This window comes from Bos mutus, chromosome 19 (genome assembly GCF_027580195.1).
Source record: "Bos mutus isolate GX-2022 chromosome 19, NWIPB_WYAK_1.1, whole genome shotgun sequence".
Classification (NCBI taxonomy): Eukaryota; Metazoa; Chordata; class Mammalia; order Artiodactyla; family Bovidae; genus Bos; species Bos mutus.
The window spans coordinates 23,337,641-23,351,025 of record NC_091635.1 but is presented as its reverse complement, the minus strand read 5'-3'; the positions used below and the strand labels follow the sequence as shown (position 1 = coordinate 23,351,025).

At 51.0% G+C, this 13,385-nt stretch overlaps 1 protein-coding gene across 2 annotated transcripts in view; it reads left to right on the top strand.

Annotated features, from left to right (window-relative positions):
• The window catches only part of ITGA3 (integrin subunit alpha 3), a 32,255-nt gene extending 19,798 nt beyond the window's left edge, over window positions 1-12,457 (top strand). For both annotated transcript variants that reach the window (XM_070389705.1, XM_005890331.3), the window contains 14 exons: window positions 319-468; window positions 564-661; window positions 1,082-1,229; window positions 1,491-1,559; window positions 2,131-2,210; window positions 2,316-2,393; window positions 2,891-2,993; window positions 3,101-3,283; window positions 3,416-3,538; window positions 4,187-4,300; window positions 5,220-5,318; window positions 9,724-9,849; window positions 10,186-10,326; window positions 11,075-12,457. In XM_070389705.1, coding sequence (XP_070245806.1) covers window positions 319-468; window positions 564-661; window positions 1,082-1,229; window positions 1,491-1,559; window positions 2,131-2,210; window positions 2,316-2,393; window positions 2,891-2,993; window positions 3,101-3,283; window positions 3,416-3,538; window positions 4,187-4,300; window positions 5,220-5,318; window positions 9,724-9,849; window positions 10,186-10,296 — 1,482 coding nt within the window. In that variant the 3' untranslated portion in view covers window positions 10,297-10,326; window positions 11,075-12,457. The remainder of the gene's footprint in view (window positions 1-318; window positions 469-563; window positions 662-1,081; window positions 1,230-1,490; window positions 1,560-2,130; window positions 2,211-2,315; window positions 2,394-2,890; window positions 2,994-3,100; window positions 3,284-3,415; window positions 3,539-4,186; window positions 4,301-5,219; window positions 5,319-9,723; window positions 9,850-10,185; window positions 10,327-11,074) is intronic.
• The last annotated feature ends 928 nt before the right edge of the window (window positions 12,458-13,385 follow it).

Genomic DNA, 13,385 nt, shown 5'->3' with positions numbered 1-13,385 from the left:
GGAAAAGGCATCCAGAAGCAAGGACAAGCGCAGGCTTTCTCTGGGACATCATAGTGAAAAGGGAAAACTCAACTTGGGGACCCCAGGAATGAAGGGAGAGTCAATCTTCCTCCAGAGGAGTCTCTGGAGAGGAGGAGTCACATCTTACCGAAGCGGGTCAATTTGGTGAGCAGACCAGAGGGGATTCAGTCTTACAGGGGTTTTTTAGGGTTGAGGGAGAGGGGCGCAGCTCCTCCCTAGGGGCTTAGGTTTGTATGAGGATACAACTTGGTTTGGAGGGCAGTGCAGAGCTGGGTTCAGTTTACCTTCCTTTCCCAGGACAACGTCCGCGACAAACTCCGACCCATCACCATCTCCATGAACTACTCGTTACCTTTGCGGTTGCCTGATCGTCCCCAACTGGGGCTTGGGTCCCTGGATGCCTACCCGGTCCTCAACCAAGCGCAGGCTCTGGAGAACCACACGGAGGTGGGTAGGGCCGGGGCCGGGGCCAGGGCCGGAAGGGCCCGGTCCTGGAGAGCTATGGATGATGGTGGGCCCTTCACAACTCCCACCACCCCCAGGTACAGTTCCAGAAGGAATGCGGGCAGGACAACAGGTGCGACAGCAATTTACAGATGCGGGCGGCCTTCGTGTCTGAGCTGGGGCAGCGGCTGAGCAGGTGCGCTCTGGGCAGGGCTGATTGGCCAAGGTGGGCCGGACTTCACTGGCTATCAGGAATTGAGGGGCGGGGCCCTATTGGTCGGAAAGAGTGGAGAGAACTGTTGAGACCTAAGGGGTGGGGTCTCACAGAGAGGCAAGTCAGAGAGGAGGGACCTTAATTAGCCAAGAACTATAAGATTGGCTGGAGAAGGAAATGGCAACCCACTCCAGTATTCTTGCCTGGAGAATCCCAGGGACGGTGGAGCCTGGTGGGCTGCCGTCTATGGGGTCGCACAGAGTCGGACATGACTGAAGCGACTTAGCAGCAGCATAAGATTGGCCTTCCTTGGCCAGAAAAGGGGCTTTCTTCTGAGGGGCGGAGCATAACAGATTGGGGCGGGGCTTTGGGCTCAGTCTGGGCCTGCTCCTCCCCTCTCAGGCTCCAGTACAGGAGAGACCTCCGAAAACTGCTCCTGAGCATCAACGTGACCAACACCCCAAGCCGGAAGCGGGCTGGGGAAGATGCCCACGAGGCGCTCCTCACCCTGGAAGTGCCTCCCACCCTGCTGCTGTCCTCAGTGCGCCCCGTGAGTGCCCTCTGCCTCCTCAGAGCCCAACCACGACCCAATGCATCCTTCCTACATGTCATGTACATGTGTGGTCATTTGCCACGTGTCCCCCCCCCAACCCTAGTCCTCTGGGCTGGGCTTCCTCAGGTGCCTGCAGCGTCTCTGTTGCTAGGGGAACCCACTTCTCAAGCCTCGAGGGCTTCAGGCCCTCTGCCACAGGAGAGGAGTGGGACAAGCCTTAGTCTGACCACCTAGATCTGATTTGTCTTCTTTCTTCAGCCTGGAGCCTGCCAAGCCAATGAGACCATCGTTTGTGAGCTGGGGAACCCCTTTAAACGGAACCAGAGGGTAAGTGCCTGACTGTACTCTCCCAGGGCTGTGGGTCCAAGGCTCCTCCTCTGATGAATTCCTTATCCTCCCTCTGCCTGCCTGGTTCCCAGGCTTCCTTGAATCAAAGAGCTAGAGCTGGGGAGGAGGGATGCAGTAGGGGGTGGGGAGAGACCCAGAGACAGAAAAATGGAGCCACTACGGAGCTATGCACAAAGCTAGAGCAGGTGGAGGCAAGGAAACTGATTTTGCTGAGCACCTGCTGCGTGCCAGGCCCGGAGCCCAATTCTTTTATGTATTTCTCACAACCTTCTGAGGAAGTTGGTGCTGATTTACAGAAAGGAAACATAGGCTTAGCAAGCTTGAGTGATTGCTCAAGGTCGTGTAGCTCAGAAGTATTGAGCTACATGAGCTATTACTAACAGAAAAGAATGGGAAGAGGGAGGCAGATAAGGCTAGGAAGGTGGAAGAGCAGAGACAGGTGGGAGATGGAGACCAGGGAGCCAACTCCCCAGCACAGCACTCAGCCCCTCTCTTCCCCATGGCATCACCCCTGCCTGGCCTCAAACAACCTCTCTTGCCCTTATGGCAGATGGAGCTGCTCATTGCTTTCGAGGTCATCGGAGTGACCCTACACACAAGGGAACTCCAGGCGCAGCTGCAGCTCTCCACGTGAGTGACCTCAGGAAGCCAGTCTATATGGGGGTTGAGGTATCCTGGGTGCCCCCCAGCCTCAGCTGACATAGTCCTCCCCTACCCTCTGTATTCCTTCCTCAGGTCAAGTCACCAGGATGACCTACGGCCTATGACCCTGCCTCTGCTGGTGGACTACACACTCCAGGCCTCACTCAGCATGTGGGTACCGCCCTGAACCTCAGCCTGCTGAGGAGCCTGGGCCTCCCTTCCCTAAGGTGTCTCTCAAGCTCCTCTGACACACCTTTCTTGGCCTGGTATCCTCAACATCACTGTCATGATTGTTACTGTTATTGTTCTCCTTGCAGAGCAGCTAGCTGTGGAGGAATCAGCAACTCTGGGGCGAAGGTGTTGGTGTGGCCCTACCATTTCATGAGAGCCCATTGTGCTAATGATTTTGTATATATCATCTCATTGTCTTCTCACAATGGCCCCATGACACAGTGACCCCACTTAAGAGATTAACCTTACTTTACAGTTGAAGAAACTGAGGCTAGAGAGGATAAATTATTTGCTCAAGGCTGTACCGCAGTAAATGCTAGAGCTGGGGTTTGTCTCAGGTCTGCTTGATGTCAGAGGAGCTGTAGTTAACCTTGGTACCCACCCCCTGCAAGGGCCCCTACTGTCCCCTATCACTCCAGCGTCTTTCTCACCCCCAGGGTGAATCACCGGCTACAAAGCTTCTTTGGGGGGACAGTGATGGGTGAGTCTGGCATGAAAACTGTGGAGGATGTGGGAAGCCCTCTCAAGTACGAGTTCCAGGTAAAGGGACCTCTGGGTCCAGGGTCAGAGGGTGTGAGGATTGGGGGTTGGTGAGACAGAGGTGGTTTCCCAGGAGAAAGTAGCAGTGACATCCCTTGTCCTCACAGGTGGGCCCAATGGGTGAAGGGCTAGCAGCCCTGGGGACCCTGGTCCTGGGGCTGGAGTGGCCCTATGAAGTCAGCAATGGCAAGTGGCTGCTGTACCCCACGGAGATCACTGTCCATGGCAATGGATCCTGGCACTGCCGGCCGCCTGGAGACCTTATCAACCCTCTCAACCTCAGTCTCTCTGTAAGCATTCACTTGTGGCCCATTTCCTTTGCTAGCTGCAGGGCAGAAAGGCCAACATTTTCCTCTCCCTGCCCTTTCCTCCTCTCCTCACCTCTGCTCCTTCCACCAGTAAATCGCCTCTACCCTCTTCAGGTTCCTGGGGACGGGCCGCCATCTCCACAGCGCAGGCGGCGACAACTGGACCCAGGAGGAGGCCAAGGCCCCCCGCCTGTCACTCTGGCTGCTGCCAAAAAGGCCAAGTCTGAGATCCAATTGGTGAGTGGCCAGGGCAGGGCTGGGGGGAGTATGCCCACCCATCATAGGGTGAGTGGGCACCTCGAGACATACGAAGCAAGAGAGATAGCTGGTACTCTCCAGGAGACCCCAGTCTGATGTGGTAATGTGGCCCTTGCCTTGTTTTGGGGAGCAGTCAATACGGTGAACCAAAAGCACAGACACTGATTCTATTCCCAGGAACCCCAACCTGTTGGGGTGATATAGCTGTTCAAAGCTTTGGACATTAGAACTAGGGATGGGGAGACACAAGATGAAGACAGGGTGCAGGGCGCCCTCTGTCGGAAGGGAGTGGGGAGCAGGCCTGTGCAGCAACTTGAAGCCTAGCTGGGTGGAGAGGGAGGAGTAGCCGGAGGAAGCCCAGTGTGGGAAGGTGGTGTTCAGGATTGGGCGCCGTGTACATGAACAGGGACCAGATTTCCTGTTCTCCATGTCGCTGGCATATATATATGTGTGGTCCAAAGAATGTACCTTAAACACATAAATGCAGGGTTGGCGGGGAATGTGCTTGCGTGAAGGGATGAGGACAGGCCCCTTCAGTTTCAACCATAGTTGGGACAAAGCCTGGAGCAAAGTCTGGAGAATCTAGAGACCCAGACTGTCTGGGTCTGTGTTCCCTGCCTATCTCAGAGCTGTGGCAGTGACCACACCCACTGTGTGTGGCTGGAGTGCCCCATTCCTGATGCCCCTGTCATCACCAACGTGACCATCCAGGCACGAGTGTGGAACAGCACCTTCATCGAGGTCAGTGCCGGTCTCAACTGCCACCCACCCCGGGCTGGGAGAGCAACAGGGAGAGGGTGAGGCCAGACTACACGTGTGTACCTGAGTGTTGTCGGTGACTGCATGGAGATGGATGCATGCTGGGTTATGCACCTGTTACTGTGTGCCCTGTCAGAGTTAGTCTGTGCATCCATGTGTGGACATGACATCATTTTGTCTCCATAAAATAACATCTCCCGTGTCCTTTATTCTGTTGTGTATCCATTACTTTCTCACCTCTGCGTTAGCCCATGCTGCTCCTTTCCCCTGGATGCCAGCTCCCATCTGTTACCTCTGCATGTAAACTCCTGTTCAGCCTTCACAGTCTCCCTCAGAGACCACCAGCAAGATCTTTTCTGATTTTTTTAGCTGACAATGATCTCTCCCCTCTAGACACTCACAGAACTTTCTCTGAAGCCACACATGCCACTTAACACACTCTGCTCTGGGTTGCAGTGCCAGCCGACCTAAACCAAACATTTTCTGTGAATGACTAGGTTAAACATCTCTTTTCAGCTCTGTGAGCCACGAGCTTTCTGTTGTAGGTACTCAATTCTGCATTGTACCATGAAGCTACTGCAGACAATACACTGGTGAATGGGCGAGTCTGTGTGCCAGAAATACTTCATTTACAAAAGCAGCTCTTGGGCCAGATTTAGCCTGCAGGCCAGACCTAGACTGTGGCCTTCACTGTCTCTGCTGTCCCCAGCATCCGGCACAGGACCTGACACAGAGATGAATGAATGATGTGCATTTGTGTGTAGAGGAGAGGCCCGGTGTCAGGTCCTTGGGAGTGCTGCTTAAAGATGCTCTGTGGAGGGAGAGTGTCCCGGGGGCTGGTCAGGAAGGAGGTTCAGAGGGACTTCATCTGCTGCTTTTGACTCATCGTTCCCCCTTCCAGGATTACAGAGACTTTGACCGAGTCAGGGTAGCCAGCTGGGCCACCCTGTTCCTCCGAACCGGCGTCCCCACCATCAACATGGAGAATAAGACAGTCCGGGTGAGTGAGCACGTTAAGGAGACAGCAGAACCTGGCCAGGGCATGGGAGTGCAGGGCATCTTTTCAGAGCACTTCCACATACTTTAGCTATTTGGTTTCAGTCTTAGCACATTGGAATCCCCTGGAGGACTGCTAGTGTCTGGACTACACCCCTAAGTGATAAAATCTGAGTCTGTGGAGGTGGGACCCCAGTATTGGTATGTTTAAAAGTACCCCCAAAGATTCTACTGTGCAGCCAGGGTTGAGAACCTCTACTTGGGCTCATTTGATCTGCATGTAAAGATGTTGCATTTCTGTGAAAACCTGGAAAGAAGTTCCCAAACTTGATTCTAAGATATATATGGAAATAAATACCACAAAATGGCTATAATTTGTTATGAAAAGGTTAGAAAGGATATGTATAGGAGGTGAATGATGGGTTGATTAAATACATTATCATACATTTCCTAAAATAAGTTAAGGTAGCAGAGGAAGGGCCAGAAAGATCAATGGAACAGAATAGAATTTACTAATATTGTACAGATAGCATTTTAATAAGGAGAAAACTATAGATGATTAAGTAGTATTGGGAGAACATATTTGGAAAGTAAAGACAAACCCCTGCCTCACACCATAAACAAAAACACATTTGAGTTAGATTAAATATATTTAAATGTAGGAAATAAAACCTAATATACCAGAAGAAAATTCAGGAAATAATTTAATAATAATCTTTAATTATGGGGAGAGGGAGTTATTTTATTAAACCCAGAAATCACAAAAAAATTTTGAAAAATTCAACTCTGAAATTTTAAATCTGTATACAGCAAAAGAGATGGTAAAGAAACTAAGAGGGCCAAAGACTTATTGCTTTTTTAAAAGTTTATAGCATATATAACAAAATATTGATAGACATATTTTTAATATGTAAAGAGAAAGGGTGGCATACATAGGCATTGTATGTATGGTGAAATATAACAGCAGTAAGATTGTTTTCATATCATATGAGAAAATATTAAAAAGAAGAATGCTGTCTTGTTCTGATAAGGTAGAAGGAAATGCAATTGATTGGAATATAAATTGATGGATTCTTTTTAAAGATGAATTTGTCAATATCTATTCAATTTTTAATTGTATATTTCCTTTGATCTTGTGTATGATAATGTATCAAGGAGCTAATAGGACAAATTTGCAAGCATAAATATATGGGGATATTTTAAAGCATTATTTATAATGGCAGAAAATTGGAAACAATCTAAATGTCTTTCAGTATGAGATTGGTTCAATAAATTCTGGCACATTTCCTACAATGATGTGCAGTCGTCAGAAGAGATTCAGTTCAGTTCAGTTCAGTCACTCAGTCATGTCCAACTCTTTGCAACCCCATGAATCGCAGCACACCAGGCCTCCCTGTCCATCACCAACTCCCGGAGTTCACTCTGACTCATGTCCATCGAGTCGGTGATGCCATCCAGCCATCTCATCCTCTGTCATCCCCTTTTCCTCCTGCCCCCAATCCCTCCCAGCATCAGTCTTTTCCAGTGAGTCAACACTTCGCGTGAGGTGGCCAAAGTACTGGAGTTTCAGCTTTAGCATCATTCCTTCCAAAGAAATCCCAGGGCTGATCTCCTTCAGAATGGACTGCTTGGATCTCCTTGCAGTCCAAGGGACTCTGAAGAGTCTTCTCCAACACCACAGTTCAAAAGCATCAATTCTTCGGGGCTCAGCCTTCTTCACAGTCCAACTCTCACATCCATACATGACCACAGGAAAAACCATAGCCTTGACTAGATGGACCTTTGTTGGCAAAGTAATGTCTCTGCTTTTGAATATGCTATCTAGGTTGGTCATAACTTTCCTTCCAAGGAGTAAGCGTCTTTTAATTTCATGGCTGCAGTCACCATCTGCAGTGATTTTGGAGCCCAAAAAAATAAAGTCTGACACTGTTTCCACTGTTTCCCCATCTATTTCCCATAGTGATGGGACCGGAAGCCATGATCTTTGTTTTCTGAATGTTGAGCTTTAAGCCAACTTTTTCACTCTCCTCTTTCACTTTCATCAAGAGGTTTTTTAGTTCCTCTTCACTTTCTGCCATAAGGGTGGTGTCATCTGCATATCTGAGGTTATTGATATTTCTCCCGGCAATCTTGATTCCAGCTTGTGTTTCTTCCAGTCCAGCGTTTCTCATGATGTAGTCTGCATAGAAGTTAAATAAGCAGGGTGACAATATACAGCCTTGACGTACTCTTTTTCCTATTTGGAACCAGTCTGTTGTTCCATGTCCAGTTCTAACTGTTGCTTCCTGACCTGCATACAGATTTCTCAAGAGGCAGGTCAGGTGGTCTGGTATTCCCATCTCTTTCAGAATTTTCCACAGTTTGTTGTGATCCACACAGTCAAAGGCTTTGGCATAGTCAATAAAGCAGAAATAGATGTTTTTCTGGAACTCTATTGCTTTTTCCATGATCCAGCGGATGTTGGTAATTTGATCTCTGGTTCCTCTGCCTTTTCTAAAACCAGCTTGAACATCAGGAAGTTCACGGTTCACATATTGCTGAAGCCTGGCTTGGAGAATTTTGAGCATTACTTTACTTGCATGTGAGATGAGTGCAATTGTGCAGTAGTTTGAGCATTCTTTGGCATTGCCTTTCTTTGGGATTGGAATGAAAACGGACCTTTTCCAGTCCTGTGGCCACTGCTGAGTTTTCCAGATTTGCTGGCATATTGAGTGCAGCACTTTCACAGCATCATCTTTCAGGACTTGAAATAGCTTAACTGGAATTCCATCACCTCCACTAGCTTTGTTCGTAGTGATGCTTTCTAAGGCCCACTTGACTTCACATTCCAGGATGACTGGCTCTAGGTCAGTGATCACACTATCGTGATTATCTGGGTCGTGAAGATCTTTTTTGTACAGTTCTTCTGTGTTTTCTTGCCACCTCTTCTTAATATCTTCTGCTTCTGTTAGGTCCATACCATTTCTGTCCTTTATTGAGCCCATCTTTGCATGAAATGTTCCCTTGGTATCTCTAATTTTCTTGAAGAGATCTCTAGTCTTTCCCATTGTGTTGTTTTCCTCTATTTCTTTGCATTGATCGCTGAGGAAGGCTTTCTTATCTCTTCTTGCTATTCTTTGGAACTCTGCATTCAGATGCTTGTATCTTTCCTTTTCTCCTTTGCTTTTCGCTTGTCTTCTTTTCACAGCTATTTGTAAGGCCTCCCCAGACAGCCATTTTGCTTTTTTGCATTTCTTTTCCATGGGGATGGTCTTGATCCCTGTCTCCTGTACAGTGTCACGAACCTCATTCCGTAGTTCATCAGGCACTCTATCTATCAGATCTAGGCCCTTAAATCTATTTCTCACTTCCACTGTATAATCATAGGGGATTTGATTTAGGTCATGCCTGAATGGTCTAGTGGTTTTCCCTACTTTCTTCAATTCAAGTCTGAATTTGTCAATAAGGAGTTCATGATCTGAGCCACAGTCAGCTCCTGGTCTTGTTTTTGTTGAATGTATAGAGCTTCTCCATCTTTGGCTGCAAAGAATATAATCAGTCTGATTTCGGTGTTGACCATCTGGTGATGTCCAAGTGTAGAGTCTTCTCTTGTGTTGTTGGAAGAGGGTGTTTGTTATGACCAGTGCATTTTCTTGGCAAAACTCTATTCGTCTTTGCCCTACTTCATTCTGTATTCCAAGGCCAAATTCGCCTGTTACCCCAGGTGTTTCTTGACTTCCTACTTTTGCATTCCAGTCCCCTGTAATGAAAAGGACATCTTTTTTGGTTGTTAGCTCTAAAAGGTCTTGTACGTCTTCATAGAACTGTTCAACTTCAGCTTCTTCAGTGTTATTGGTTGGGGCATAGACTTGGATTACTGTGATATTGAATGGTTTGCCTTGGAAACGAACCCTTGCAGCAACCTATGATACAGATATTATTAGCATATACCCTATTTCACAGATGAACAGAAAGGTTAAGTGACTTGCCCAAGGTCACACAGCTAGTGAATAACATAGTTAGGACTTGAACTGAGGTAGTCTGGCTCCAGAACCCATACTTTTGGCCACTCTACTATACTATTAGGTAGGCATTACAATCCTCTTAACAGAGAGCATGAAATGGAGATTCAGAGAGGTGAAATTACTTGTCCAAGGTCCCACAGCTTGTGAAGGATGGAGCTGGTACCCAAGCCTGGATGTGTGGCTCACAAACCAGACTCTGAGATCTTGGTGTCTGCCTCTAGGAGAAAGGGGAGGATAGAGGAATCTGCTCCTGTCAATGGGCTGGCAGGGGCTTTTCCAGTCCCTGTGTGCCCCCTACAGGCAGTAAATCAAACAGCAGGGTTCTGGGTCCAGCTGAAACAGGAAGGATGAGCTCAGGGCCTAAGGGGGTGGACACGTGGCTGAGCCCCTTCTCACCCCTTCCAGTTTTCCGTGGACATTGACTCTGACTTGGTGGAAGAGCTGCCAGCTGAGATTGAGCTGTGGCTGGTGCTTGTGGCTGTGAGTGCCGGGCTGCTGCTGCTGGGGCTGATCATCCTCTTGCTGTGGAAGGTTAGAACACCCAGCCCGCCACTGGGACTCCCACTCTGGGACCGCCTGCCAGCAGACCCTCACCAACTCTCCCTTCATCTCATTCCTCACTTCCATCTCACCCCACCCATCACCCAAGTCCTCCCCACTCTCTCTCCAGCTCCCAGTCCTGGGTTAATGGGGGGACTTGCAAGCCGGAAAGGGGAACCAGGAGCTCCGGCTCCTGCCACATCACCAAGCTGGGGCTGGGAACCAGGCATCCAGGCTCCCCAGCCCTAAGCCCCAGTTCATGAGTGCTGCTGGCAAGAACACCCCAGCTCCCCCTGATGGCCCCTCCCCACCTCCTCCCCTCCGCAGTGCGGCTTCTTCAAGCGAGCCCGCACTCGCGCCCTGTATGAAGCTAAGAGGCAGAAGGCGGAGATGAAGAGCCAGCCGTCAGAGACGGAGAGGCTGACGGAAGACTACTGAGGGGGGCAGCCCCCACCCCGGCCCAGCTGGGTAACGCGGCCTCCGGGCCCCTTTCCCCAAGCCCCCAGCTGGCTGGGGCCTCTGACTCTCTCCTTTCTGTTCCTCTTCCTTTATGGGCCCTCTCTGCACTTCACTCTGTCCCCAGCACCACCTCCAAAGACTAGATCACTCTGTCAGTCTCCCCTCCACATCCTGGGAGAGCCTGGGGTGTCTGCTCTCACCAGCCTCCCACTGAGTCCTTCAGGGACTTGGGACCTCAAGAGGGAGCCGTAAACCCTCCCTGTGCCCCTTATGCTTTCTGGGGATTGGAAAGGGTCAAGGCTAGGCCCCATGTTTGTAGGCCACAAGACAGACTTCAGAGTGATTGCATACTTCCATCCCCACCTCCAGAGAAGGAGGGGACTAGTAGAGCCCTTCTTCCTGGGAACCAGCACTTTTCCTCTTGGGACCCTCTTGGCCTGACAAACGGACCCCTCCCGACCTTGTGGTCACTGTAGATCCCCACCCCCCCTAGCCATTCCATCTGCAGTCTAGGCGACTGCCCCTCTGACTCCATCTGCCTCTCCCTCTCCTCTCTGCCTTCCTCAGCTCCTCCTTCCTCTGGGGTCTGGGGTGGGGAACCTTGTCCTCTTTGTCTCAGGGCAGGGAGATGGCATTGTGTTTGGGTAGGGGTCCTGGCTCTGAGGACCTCTTGGTGAGGAAGGAAGGGACTGGGCATATCTTCCCGCTGGTGTAAATGCTGGCTTCTGAGGGCCTCCCTCTTCTCCTCCTCCTCCAGTGTGACTTCTTTAAGCGGACCCACTATTACCGGATCATGCCCAAGTACCACGCGGTGAGGATCCGGGAGGAGGAGCGCTACCCACATCCAGGGAGCACCCTGCCCACCAAGAAGCACTGGGTGACCAGCTGGCAGACTCGGGGCCAGTACTACTGACATCCTCCCTGATCACACCCTGCTCCCCCAGTGTCCCCTTCTACTATTTATCATAAGTTATGCCCCGCCAGACCACAGGGGACGCTGCCTTTGGCTGGCACCAGCAGGCTCGGGCACACACACCTTTCAAGTGCACGCACGTGCTATGTGGCCATGGCCTCCTCCCTGAAGGAAGGCTGGGGCCGTGGCCCGTGCATTGCTGAGCACTGCAGCCCTGTGCCCTGGACACACATGAGCGTGTGGGGGTCCAACTGCTGTGGACTGTGCTTGCGCACCCGAATAGTGCACGGCCATGCGTGTCCCAGCCTCTAAGTGCCAAAACCAAGCCAGAGGCCTTCTGCCAGAGCCAGGAGGAAGAGGCCCCCAATGCGGGGACCCTTCCTGTATTCACACTGGACCCATCATGAGCCATAGGCACTGGATTGACCCTGACCTCGAGATGAAAACTACCTACAAGGAGCAGCCCACAGACCCCCAGTGCAACTCTCAGCACCCATGGCAGAGAGTGGGGAGCCTGCCTGAGGTCGCTCAAGGAGGTGTTCATAGGACCTGGCATGCTCAGACCAAGAGCGGAATGAACTAGAAAAAAGGTCCCCAGGGGGGCTTTCTTTCACGAATTGCTGGGAAAACCTCTGAACTCAGCCATGGCCATTCCGCGCACTAGTAGGAAATGCAGCCTGAGGAAACAGAGATGGACATGCTGCTAGGCAGCCAGGACATGCTGTGCTGGGACCGCTCTGGGAGCATAATGGAATTCTCAGCAGAGTGGGGACCGGTCCTGGGCCAAGGAGATGATGGACGGATACAGAGCAGATACCACTTCTCACCCACATCACCATCCTGACCTTGAAGGCCTGGAGGGATCTCCACGCGATCACAGAGGGAGCGACACCTGAATGTACAACAGGAAGGAAGCCCCATCATGCCCCGTCGGCCAGACCCCACTCTGCCCTCACTGACCGTGGGTTGGAGACCTAGAAGTGGAGCTCTTGGCTCTCTTTGGCTTTTGGAGCCAGTTTAGCTTTGCCTTCTCACCTGTGGCCCATTCTAGAAGTTGAGCTATTTCCAGAAAAACCTCTCCTGACCCCGGGCTGTTGGCAGGTCCCCTCCTCAGCCCCTCCCCCCTTTCATGGTACTGTAGCAGGGGAGCTCCCTCCCCCTCCTTGTGCCTTCTTTGTATATAGGCTTCTCACAGCAACCAGTAAACAGCCCCCTGTTTGTACACACTGCATCTGCCTCCATCTACCCCTACGTCTTACCAACACCATTCAGTCTGATGGATCATGATACCTAGCTGATCTCCAGGTGGACAGAGCCAGGCGCAGGGCTCTGAGAGGTTGGGAGGGTAAAGCGCTATGGCAGAGATAACAGCTCCTGTTCTCAGGGGTGCCCCAGACTTCAGGGATGGTCACCGTCCCATAACTGAGATTCAGAACATCAGATGAGGAAAAGCCCTGAGTAGACTGTATGGAATCCAAACCAGCTTCTTGGTGGACACTGGGCCAGCCTGGGGAAGGAGTAGGAGTAGAGGTGGTAGCGTGCAGGGTCTGGAAGAGGCAGGAAGCTACTCTGCCGTAGAAGCAGGTAGTTCTGGGTAATGATAGAGTGAGGCTGTGTGCACAGCTGGAGAGCTGAGAGCCCTCATCCGGTGGCTACCTTCAGATAAGAACCTGGTTACTGCCTCAGTTTCCCCACAACCAGCCCTAGATACCATGACGAGTAGATCAGATGGTGAACCAGTGACCCAAGGGTGGAAAAACTGAAAAGTTCTAGTATACACTCCCTAGCTCTGGGAGGGAGAACCAGGAGCCCTGGCCTGCAGCAGCTCTTCCGGACACACTTCTGAGCTGAGCTCACAGGCACAGAGTTGGGTCAAGCGCTCTGCTGCCTCCTCTGTGCTAAGGCTGTGGACTGTGCTCGTGCACCCTGAATGGTGCGTGGACACGCGTGTCCCAGCCTCTGCTAGTGCCAAAACCAAGCCTCAGACGTGGGGGATGGAGCAAGGCTGCTTACCCTGTGACTTCTGTGTCCTAAATCGTGTCACAAGTCCTTCTGTTAACTGTTCCCAAGGACCTTTGACAAGAAGTATTAGTTGCTTAGTCATGTCCAACTCTGCGACCCCTTGGACTGTAGCCCGTGAGGCTCCTTTGTCCAT